Source organism: Eupeodes corollae, chromosome X (assembly GCF_945859685.1).
Source record: "Eupeodes corollae chromosome X, idEupCoro1.1, whole genome shotgun sequence".
NCBI classification, from domain to species: domain Eukaryota; kingdom Metazoa; phylum Arthropoda; class Insecta; order Diptera; family Syrphidae; genus Eupeodes; species Eupeodes corollae.
The window spans coordinates 3,665,464-3,677,582 of NC_079150.1; the positions used below are offsets into that span (position 1 = coordinate 3,665,464).

The following is a 12,119-nucleotide window of genomic DNA, read 5'->3' on the forward strand; positions in this document are numbered from 1 at the left end:
TAATTGAAATTAAACAATTTTTTAAAAGTCTGGAACAAACACCGATTTAAACTACCAGGATCAGTTAACAATGGATGCGCCTGTAGCTGATCTGGCAATGATTGCCGCGGTATCTGGAGTCCCTCAGGACTTGAGTGATACAAGTAAAGGAATGACGGGAATTCCGTATAATATAGGTGAGAAATTCTTTATTCAATTATAGCTTATATTCATTTTCATTAAATTATTTTTTTTTAAACAATTTTCTATAAAAGACATAATGCAACGTTCTATGCCAACATGTACAGTCAACGATGCTATGGGTAAAACACCGATTGTTTCGGCTAGGTCAGATGCACCATCAGTCGAAATACGTCCAACTCCTCCGCCAAAGCGAAAAAAGTAATTATAACTCTTTCTTTTTCACGACTTTAAGTTTGAGGTAATTAATGTGCGATTGTTCTTTTTTTTAGCAAATCAATTCCAATAATTGCACCGCCTGATCACAAAGAAAACAACCCTCAAAATGGTAAGTGATTGTTTTAATATTTATTTTTAATGCATTGTGCTTGATTACTACCGTTTTTATTATAAAAGCGAACCAAAAAAAAAATCAAAGAAAACAAATTAAAAAGCGCTTTGTGAAACTTAAACTATTGTTATCAGGGCTGATGTTTTCAAACAATTGATAAAAGCAATATTTTTTCTTTTACATTATTAATTCCTTTCACCTTCATATCAAAATGAATCTTTAAAATTAAGGTTGAAAACCAAAATTACCTTTTCTTCCTACACTAAAAAGAATGGTTTTCTTTTGTTTTAAATTAAATAATTCAGTTTGTCGACGAGCAAACTCGACAGACTTGTTTCTTACATATGACCCTAATAAATACTCAATCTATATTACCACGTCTAGACACATCAGGCACACCAGACAGTTGTATTGTAAAACAAAAACAGAAAAAAACTGCATGACCAGAAAATACTGCAAAGTTAATAAAAATGTCTGGCAATTTGTGAAAAACCCACGTAACACCACGTCATCGTGATAAAACCAATTTGCTTGCAGCGCAATTTGCTCCACGCTGCCAGAGAAGTCCTTCTTTACTTGAGAGCTTAAATGATTTTATGGGACAAATCTTCTTTCGCAATTGTGCAGTTGCAAGATTACTAAGTGACCTTGACATACACTAGGATTAGACATTTTTATTATACCGTTATTCGATATAGCCAAAAATGGTGCTACATGCTTAGATTCAATGACGCGAGAAATTTGTAATCCTTTCTGATCTGGCTAAAATAACTTGAAAACAACTCGCATATTTGGACAAGTGCCCTGATAACAAGTTTGCGTCTTTTGAATAAAATCCAAAATAGATCTTTGAAAATGGTAGGCGTTAGAACTTTTAACCGAAACATTAAAATCACCCGAACACCATCACATTATTTTTTATCTTTCTTTGTTTCATCGGTATTGTACAAACAATACCCCTTTATTGTCAAATTAAAAAAAACTCCTGAACTCTTGAACTCCTGACATTTTTTATTTCAAATGATGCATGTAAAAAATTACGCATGTTATTTTTAATAAATATTCTTGCTATGTAGTCAGCCCTATTACGAATTCCACCGAAAAAGGAAACTTACGAATTGCGAAGAACCGTTACACGAAATCTGTTGATAATGGTAAACTGTATGAGATTTTCCACTACGAACGTATAAAGTAATGGTTTCTTTTCGGGATTCATAAAAGTTTCTGATTATCATGGAATTCGTGTTAATATTTTTTTTTATAAAATTTCCTTTAGACACATTTAGTAGTACCCATGGCATGATGGTTAGTGCGTTGGACTGTCATGCAAGGGGTCTTGGGTTCAATCCCTGCCTGTGCCACCTTAATTTTAAAAAAAAACTAATTTTCGCGGGTATTGCCTCAGGAATTGACAAATCCTTCAAGAGTAATTCTTGTCATAAAAAAGTGCTTTCTCAAAACTAGCCGTTCGGATTCGGCCTAAAATTGTAGGTCCCTTGCATTCCTGACAACAGTACTCGCACACAGGAATGGTTAAGAGTTGTAAGTCACTAGGCCCTGGTTCACAACGGACTGTTGCGCCACCCCATTTGATTTTTTTTAGACACATTTTCATATAATTACATGCGAAAATAATTATTTCCTGTCTGTCTACCAAGGTACCTTTTGCAGTTTTTTTTTATATCTCTACATCTACATACAGTGCGGTTCATATTTATAACCCACTTTAAAAATCGTGAATATTTGTGTCGTTTATAAACAATTTAAAAAAAAATGATAGGGAATAAAGGTAATGGTCATGGCAGTTAATTCAAACAACAAATAAATTTCAAAAACGTAACAAGTGTAGTTTTATTTCTTAGTAAAACGAAAATAACAAAATTCAAGTGTTTCAAATTTATAACCCATGGCTTCAACAGTTAATAAAACTAAATAAAAAACGGTAACTAATAATTTATTTGAGAACCTTTGGCAAGAATCAAGTCAAAAACTCTTCTTCTCATTGATTTAATCAAGTTATCCAAAAGTTCTGGCTCGATTTTAAGCCATTCCTCACGAAGAGCGTGTTTAAGCTCTGATACCGTCTCATATGTCTTTCCTTCCGCGTATATTCTCCTGACAAGAACTCCCCAAAGATTTTCAATTGGGTTTACATCCGGAGAGCATGCGGGCCAATTCATAACATCAATAGTATTTATTCCCAACCAATACATTGTTTCTCTGCTGGTATGGATTCTGGCATTATCCTGCTGAAAAATCCAAGATACCTCATGGTTATCTGCCAAAAAAGGTACCAAACAGCGTCGAAGAACTTGAATGTAGTCACCACTATTCATTTTCGATGAAGTGAATTGCATCTCTAGACACCCCTTTGATGAGAAAGCACCCCACATCATCACCGAGCCGCCACCAAAATTTCGCCTTTGGAAATATTTCGGTTCCTTCCGTAAGTCACGCCAATAAGAGTGCACACCATCAGGACCATCTAAGTTAAATTTTTTCTCATCAGAAAAAATAACCTTTAGACAGCATATGTAGGTAAATGAAAAAAAAAAAACACGTTAATGATTATTCAATAACAACTTTTAATTCAAACATACAGATGTCCAATTAGTGTCCATATTATTCTTGGCGAACTCCAGCCTACCGACCTTGTGACGATCTAAAAGACGTGGTGCCCGATTCATTTTAGACCGACACAAGTTTGGATTTCGCTGAATAGCTCTCCAAACCGTTGTTTTTGACACTCTCGTCTGAATCAGCGCTGCTAATTTGGCGCAACTTACGGTTGAATTGCTGGCGGCGCGACCGATTATTCGCTCCTCGCGGTCACTGAGCTTTTTTTTTCTTCCTGATCGTGTCACAGTACCATAACTTTCTGGATTTTTTAAAAAATTAGCAATAACCCGACGACTTCTGCTAATTCTCCTCGAAATTGCACTGATGCTCACATTCTCGTCATTTAGAGCCAGAATTTTACCCTTTTCGACACCAGATAGTACCTTACCGCGCGGCATATTTTGCAAAAAAAAAAGTCTTAAATGACAGAGCCAAAACACTTAAATTTAAACACACTGAACTGGATGGTAACAGGGAGCATTATGAAGTGGGTTATAAATATGAACCACATCAAATCGACCGAACAACGTAGCTCAGTTCAAATATAACGGAATTCTCTTGAGAGAAAAATCAATCAAGAAATTGCGGTACTATCGAACAATCGAAGACTACACACGATTTCACTTGTAAATTTTCCCTTTGTTATTTAGAGTTTTTGTCAATTTCGTTGGGGGTTAAATCTCAAATGGAAAAGTGGGTTATAATTATGAAACGCACTGTATATTCATACTTATCTTGCTAGTACAAAATAATAATTTAAAAATTAGAAACAGAAGCAATCGTACGTTCGACTCTTTGAAATCAATGTTCTCTTCAAAAGGCAACTTTTTTAGCACCAATTTGATGGTGGAAAATCAAGTATCTTAATTTTGCTCTATATTGGATTTCTAAAACATTCGCTTTAAGTCGAACGCTGGATTCGTTTCTCGTTATAAGGGCTTACAGTTTATTTCAAAAATTTAATTTGCAACACTGCTTTTAATTTATTATTCAGTTTTCACATAAATCTCGTTCCATGATTTTAATAAGAATTTATACACAGAGACATATATTACATTTTAAAAGTTGTGTCAGTTCAATGTATTTGGAGAAGGTATCAAAATTTGATCTTTCTATCAAAGCGATAAAATACAGGAAGTAATTTTGTTTTAAAGTGAAGTTAATCAAACTTTCTATAGATCGCCTTATTAGTTTTTTTTTTTGTGTTGCAAATCTTGAAAAGAACAGTCTCTATCGTCTCTTATAAATTTAGGAGAACGCATCTCAAAACAGAGGGTTCTTATTTATAACTTTGTGTATGCCTTGAATCCCATATTACTATCATGGATACGTTTTTAAGAGAACCACATGCCGTTTTGTTGCCAGTGTAGCTTATTGTCAAAAACTATGTACGTTGGTATTTTCGGGGGTAGATATATATGTTTTTATTGATTTGAAACTCGCTTGTAAGATTTAGAGAGTATGTTTGTTTTGAATTTATAATTTAAGTTATCTTTGTCTAATTTTTTGTTTGAAGTTGAAGATATCAAAATGGTTTAAGTTATTGAACATTTTGCATAAATATATGCGAAATTTTATGTTTTTCGGCTTTTTAGTAACACTGGTGAACTAATTTAGTGCTCTTGTGCCACACAAAGCAAATAATAGTTTTTCTAAAGATTTTATTTTCTTTTCTTTTACCTCAGGTTTTTAAAATATACCTCTTAAATTGTTAAAGACACTACCAGTTTACTTTTGCTATTTGAACACACTTGTCTCGGGGTCTTCCAAGAGTAATTCTTTTCAGCTTAGCCATTCAGATTCGCTCCAAAACTATTGGTCCCTTTCTTCCCTGACAATATTACTCGCATGCATGTATTGGAGAGTTGCCACCTTATTTATTTATTTAACATACAATTTTGAAAGAAATAGTTTTTATTTTATTAAATATGACTGTTTGTTTTCTCCGAAAACTTCATTTAAATATAAAATAAAAAATGCGTTTCTGGTTTTTAAAAGTGCTTATCAATATATTTGTCGTTAATTTCATAAACAGCTCTAGTAAATGAACCAGTTGCATTTTTCCCATAAAACAAAATTCAACCGTAATACAAGTACTCTTAGTAATGCTCATCAGTTTTCCATTTGCGTGTCATTTTTATTTTGGGTTTTTCATTAAGGGCGGGTAGATGTTGTGTTTAGATGTCGTGGCGTTTCCTGGGTGGCACTTAGCGCCGTCCTGCTGGAATCACATTTCGTCTAAGTTCACATGGCTCAATTTGGGCCATAAGAAATTAGTGATCGTTATGTTACGCTCGCTGTTGACGGTGACCGCCTCACTAACGTCCATAAAAAACGGTAATTTTCTGTGGATGCATTACCACCTGTTGAACCTCGCGTGAGTTGGTGTCGTCACTAGAGATGATTTTTCAATCAAAATTGGCGTATTCGATGATTTGTTTCTTGGAGGCCAATTCACAGGTTTGTTATGTGCAACTATGCCATAAGGAAGAATTTCTTTTAATAAATCAATTAATGTTACATGTTGCGTCTAATTGGATCTATAGTAGTTCGTTTTTGTAGTGTCTCAACATTGAACCTAAAACAAATCACTTGACAGCTGACAAAATAGCCATCAGTTAAAATTGTTTTGCCAACTTTAATGTCTATACCTCTAAACACACCCTATCTTAATAAAATATGAAACTAATTTTGTTTTAACTAGTTAATAAACGGTTTTCACAAAAAACTCACAAATTAATAAAAATAGAAAAATAAATGGTATACACAATTAATTCTTTCTTCTTCTATATCCTCAATCGGGAATTGCTATTAAGTATTATAATTTAAGATTTCGAGCGTATTTAGGGCTAGATTTGCATGCATATTTTCTCTGAAAGTCTATTTTTTAAACGAGACAATTTTCAACTTTGCATAAGAAGTTATATTGTAGTACCCGTGGCATGATGGTTAGTACGTTGGACTGTCCTCAGTCGTTCTTTGACTTCCATCCTGTGAAGAAGTGCTATTTTTCATTTTTATTTCGAAGTTAAATAAGTGCAATTGTCTGATTTAAAGTTAAGTTGTCAAGTGGTCAATAAAAAATATCAATCTGTTGATTAAGAAAATTACAGGTTATCAGTTAACAAGTATTGGGATCGCAAGATCCGGTCAATTAATTCCAGTGACCTTAGTATTTTTTCCTAAAATCAACAAGATATTCAGGAAAAAGAACGATAATGACCTTCCGTGTCTGAAACTCCAAAAACTGAAGAGAACAGAGACGTACTTAGGGCAGCGCAAATAGATCCAGAAGATGCCATATTTGACGATGACTTTTTCATAAAGGAAGATCCGCAGGAAAAAGTGGAGGCGGTGGGAGCTGCTTTCCAGCAAGTGTAGAAAGTGGATGTTAGCATTCGCCCCAATTACGACCTGTAAAACAGAGACACAATGTCGATCTGAGATCCTCGGTTCCATGCGGTTCAACGACGATTCCTTGGCAAATGCCATAATCGCCGAGCAAAGGTGACCAAATCCCTTGTTAGTGACGAAGATTGAGCTTCAGCTCATCTTCAACTCAATACAAAACAAAAAGTCAGCAGTTGTCGATGGTATATCCAACGTAGTACTAAGAAATTTACCGATTGACATTTATACCACACTCTTCAATAATGCATATTATCCAGTGCATTGGGAGACCCCTGCGCTGTGATTAATCCTCTCCCGAAAAAGGGAAAAAATAACTCCAACCCATCAAATTTTTGGTCGATAAGTCTTCGTCCTAGCATCAGAAAAGTTTTCGAGAAGATCATCAATGGGGCTCTGACTTAGTGGGCTGCGGACAACAAACAGTTCGACTTCGTGGCGGGTCATGACACAATTCATCCTGCGTCTAAACTCGTTTCTAATATTCAATCGAATAAATTAAAACAAACAATGAACAGGGCTGTTCTAGTTGATTTGGAAAAGGCTCTTGACAACGAGTGGTTAGAATGTCCTTAAAATGCCGACGAATTAATTGCGTACAGAACGGCCCGAAATGTTGAGGTTATTAGAATTCTCTTGCAGCGTGATTTCGACAAGGTTCAGCGATATTGATATTGATATTGACATTGAAAATAAATGTCCAGAAGTCGGAGACAATTCTGTTCCTAATTGGCGAAAGATGGCCACCGTTGATCGACATACATTTAAATGCTGCACTGACCAGGCCCAGAGTAGCCTTCGCTCTGACGAAACTGCTGTTTTACAGCAGTCAGCTTGACCCCAAAGTGAAGGTAATTTGCTTCATGGCCCTCATGCCGCCGATGATCGTTTATGGTTGTCCTGTGTGGTTAAACGTTGCCCCTTTCCAGATGGAGAAGTTTCAGGTGTTCGAGCGGCATTTTCGAGTCGTTCTATCCGAACGACGAGTATTTAGAGAGTGCACGCTTGAGCGGCTTCATTCTACCAGAGGCATTCCTTTTCTTAGATAGATGCGGTCTGATACAGGATAGATTGGCAGTTCCGCGAATCTAACACGTCAGACTGCAGATCGTGGATAGGTGACTCCTGGGGCCTGATTATGAGGTTCGTTACGGATCGTTTCTAATTCGACCTTTCAATTTAGACTAGCGTCGTTTTTCCTTATTAACGAATTCGAAGCGAAGCGAAAATAGTTCTTCCTATATTCCAGTGATTTGTCACTTTTGGTTAGACTTTTTCTTCCTATATTCCAGTTTTTGTTTGACAGCTTTCCACAAATTTTGTTTTGTCTTGAATGAATTTGTGAAATTTGCGGTGATTTATTCAATAAACAATAATAAATAAAAAAATGGAATCAAGTATGGTGTATATTTACTCTGAAAGGGAGGAATTTGAGGAATCCCTGGAATCATTAAGATAACGGGTGTCAGGGAAACTAATAAGAAACAAATCTTCTCCTCTGGATCTCCCTTCAACTAAGTAAGTATTTTTTCCTTTTAGTTTAAATGAAATAAATCAATTAGTAGTACCCGTGGCATGATGGTTAGTGCGTTGGACTGTCATGCCAGAGGTCTTGGGTTCGATTACTGCCTATGCCATCTAAAGTCTTTTCACGGGTACTGCCTCTTGAGAGGAATTGACAAATTCTCCAAGAGTAACTCTTGTCATGAAAAAGTGCTTTCTCAAATTAGCCGTTCAGATACGGCATATAAACTGTAGGTCCCCTCCATTCCCGACAACATGGTTGAGAGTTGTAAGTCACTAGGCCCTAGTTCCCAAAGGACTGTTGCGCTACCCAATTTATTTATTTCATAAAACATTAATATACACACTTTGTTTATCAAACTATTTCGAATTTCAAAGGATTTTTTGTCCCTTTTTTTTATATAATTTCAATCAATAAAAAATCTACGAAATCGAACAGTGAAAAATAATGAACATTTTTTCGCCTGTGAATCCGCCATAAAAAGCTGTCGAATTTCAACGGCAACTTTAAAAACAATTTAAAAAACTGAATAAAAATACTTGTCACCTCGAATGTTTTACGAATAAACACCAGCTTGAGTAATTTTATGTAATAAAGAATAACATTTTTAACAACTGGTAAAATTCATCTTATAAAAAAATATTGTTTGCAATACAACAATAACAATTTTTTTAAAAATCCAACATTCAGTTCTTTAATAAAAAATAAAAATCTACACAAAATTGAACGTCATAAATGACAATCGTCTTAGAAAAAATTGTTTTATATAAGAAACAAAGAACCTTCAAAAACTGGTACTAAAATTTCCCACAATTGCATTTCCACTAAAAATCTCTTGAACAAAAACAGGAATTGAAATCAAACTCATTTTATCATATCAAGAGTATTGGCTAACTTTTAGTTAATTTTTAAGAAAATTTAATTGACAACATTTTTTAGAAAGGCGAAAATTTGCAAAAACACCCAAATGCTGTTAAGAAATTGTTTTCGACTCAAGTATTATTAGAACAAAGAAAGATATTGAGTTTAAATTTTGTGTCTCACTCAAAATATTGTTATTAATATTTTGTTGAGACAGATCGACAGACGGGTACAGATGGGAAAAAGTATGCGTCGCATTTCTGCGTCTTTTTTTTAAAATCTTTTTTCATTAAAAGGAAAAGAATCGGACATTACGGTCAAAAGATGGGATACATACAATGTTAAAAATGCTTTTTTATTAAGAATAAAATAAAACACAACTTGTATGATTATTTTGATTACAAATGTTTGTCTTTTAGATGCATTTATAATCATTTAGATCTGCCAAGTTATCAAAACACATATGGTCAGTATTTTAATACTTCTTTCATATATTTCAAAAACTTGAAATGAAAGAATTGAAAACAAATAGTTTTCGACCGTTTCGATTTTTTCTGTTCAAAAACAGTTTTATTATCATAAATGGTTCAGCGTTTCTTCAAGGTTTATGAGGACATTTAGAAAATTGTATAATAAACTGAAAATTTATTTAACACTGAATTTTAAATACAGAACATCATCACAAATCATTTTACATAAATCACCCTTCGGAAAAGTATAAGTATTTGTTTACTAATTGTAAAATGTCGGTAACTCTGGTGTCTTAACATCTGACCTGACCCGATATTGGAAAGCCGAAACTTTTATTCCTCGTGAAGGCGTGAAATACATAAACCTATTCTATGCCATTTCGATATTTTACTAATGCTGTTCCTCCACAGATATACTCTCGTATACCTGAATTCCCAAAGTTGTAGTCCGAAAATTACTTTTAGGAGGTATCTTTATCTTTATTTTTTGTTCTTTTGTATGTGATAGGTAGAGGTAGGTATAGTAGGTACCTTGAAATTGATTAAAAATGTAGCAGCAGTCGGTTGTTGACGATGATGCTGCTGCTATATTTTCTTTCTTTATTTTCTTTATTATGTTTTAAATCTTTCTGTCTTTATTGGTGTTTTGTTCTTTTCCTTCTTTTATTTTGTCATCATATTTTTCTCTTCTATCAATTAGTTGCAATATGATATTTTTTGTTTCGAACTGCGATTGCGTATCATAATTATTGGTGTTACGTTGTGCGCGTGGAGCGGCGGCGGCACGGCCGTCTTAGAGTTGTTGCTTCTATTCTTCTATTCTATTAATGTATCAATATTTTTTTCTTTTTAATTCGTCAATTATTATTTAATTTAAAAGTAATTTATTTTTTTCCTGCTGCTGATTAAAATACCGATTGCAAAAATTCAAAAATTGAAGAAAAAAAATTTTAAAAATAATTATGTGATTTAGAATGTGCATCTGTATTCGGATATTACTGTGTTTTTGAATGGGATAATAATACCATTACAATTGTGATATAAAGTGCTATTTAGCCAGCCGCAATATTTTATGTAATATTTAAATACCAAATAAGTTTTAAAAATTAGTAATAGATATAAAAACGAAGTGAAAATTTAAAATAAATGTGGCTTTTGTCGTCACATCTCCTGTGAATGTGAATGTACCTGCCTACCTAACCTATCCACTTAAATGAGTTAGTAGGTATGGCTGCAACATAATGCGATATTTAATTGGGTGTATCTGCAAAACATCTTCCATGAATATTTTTTCCATTGAGATTTTAAAAGATTCCCCTTGCCTTTCTCTTTCACAAACTTCTACTCTACTTAGATAATAGATACAAACGTATCTTCAAGTGTGGAATCATAGTGGTGAAATGCTAGTCGACCGCGTGCGCGCACCTACAAAATAGATGATCACATTTTGTGCAAGTCTAAATATATTATCAAATAAAAACAACAAAAATAATATATAATTGTCTCACTCAGGGACATTATTAATCTGAACCAGACTTAGAAATTCCGTAGTTTCACTTAAGAACCTTGAGCTGTTGCTACCTACTTTGATTTTATTATTTTGTATTTTTGGTTTATGTGGCGGTGGTATTGGTGGTGATATAAAATTTACACGTGCGCAAAGCCGTCATCGTCGTCGTCGATGCATCATACATATAGATATATTATTTATATCAATACCATTTAGGGTAAATGCTTCATCGTTTCCTTTCTCATATTCTTAAGTTTTAAATTCATGTCGATTGTCTTTTGCTTAAATAAATTCAATCTGTTGCTTTAAAAAATATGATGGTCTTCATGTTTTTGGAAAAAAAAATTGTTTTCAAATCAATGAATTTTGCCCAATTTTTGAAGCACAATTGTATGTATGTAGGAGTCATCAGTGTTCCACTACAGCTAATGTCCACAATAACTTCGCTAATATCAATTTCATCAAATGGTTTAAGACTGCAAGTATTGTTTTCGTCACAGTTTATAACACTTAAAACTTCTTCTATCTTATTGAATTTATTTCTTTGCATTTTTGTTAAAGCATTTTATATGGCTAAGATAAGCATTATTCTTGTTAAGTATTCTGGATTCATGCGATAAACGATAAGAATAATATTTGCAATTATTAATAATTCAATTTATTTTTGCATACAACATTCTGGATTAAGGTTAAATTTACAAAAAATATCACCATAAAAATGAAACTTTCCTGGGATTTTTTTTTCAAATTTACTAAACGGATAGAAGCAAATTAGAGAATTTTAACAACATTCCCTGAAAAGCTTTTGGAAAAAAAGTACACATATTTCCAAAGAATAGACGCAAATTTTTGGAATGATTTTCCCTAAAATTATTGTAGGTATTTAAAATGTGCATATACCTAAATGCATCCCGCTCACTATTGCAATCAAATGTTTTCCAACGGTTTAGTCGTTAGGGTTGTGTTGTAGTAATGGTATTTTCGACGGGATGGAGACATCAAATTTTGACTTACAGGCGATTCGCAATCATTTAACGTGTTTTCCGCGTCTAGGTGTAAAATACGTAAAGCTAGATCCCTGCTTGTGGTTTTTTTCACACTATTGAAGTAAACAAGATACATGTTTGTTTTTAAAAATATGAGCTTTCTAAATCCATTGCAATATCAAACAGAAAAATAGTATGTTTAGTAGATATGTGAAAACAAAACATATTT

General features: G+C 33.6%; 1 protein-coding gene across 7 annotated transcripts in view; it reads left to right on the forward strand.

Moving 5' to 3' along the window:
- LOC129953287 (eukaryotic translation initiation factor 4 gamma 3) overlaps positions 1-12,119 on the forward strand; it is a 36,734-nt gene that overhangs the window by 14,657 nt on the left and 9,958 nt on the right. For all 7 annotated transcript variants that reach the window (XM_056066310.1, XM_056066309.1, XM_056066311.1 and 4 more), the window contains 3 exons: positions 29-176; positions 255-381; positions 453-508. In XM_056066310.1, the coding sequence (XP_055922285.1) occupies positions 29-176; positions 255-381; positions 453-508 (331 nt within the window). The remainder of the gene's footprint in view (positions 1-28; positions 177-254; positions 382-452; positions 509-12,119) is intronic.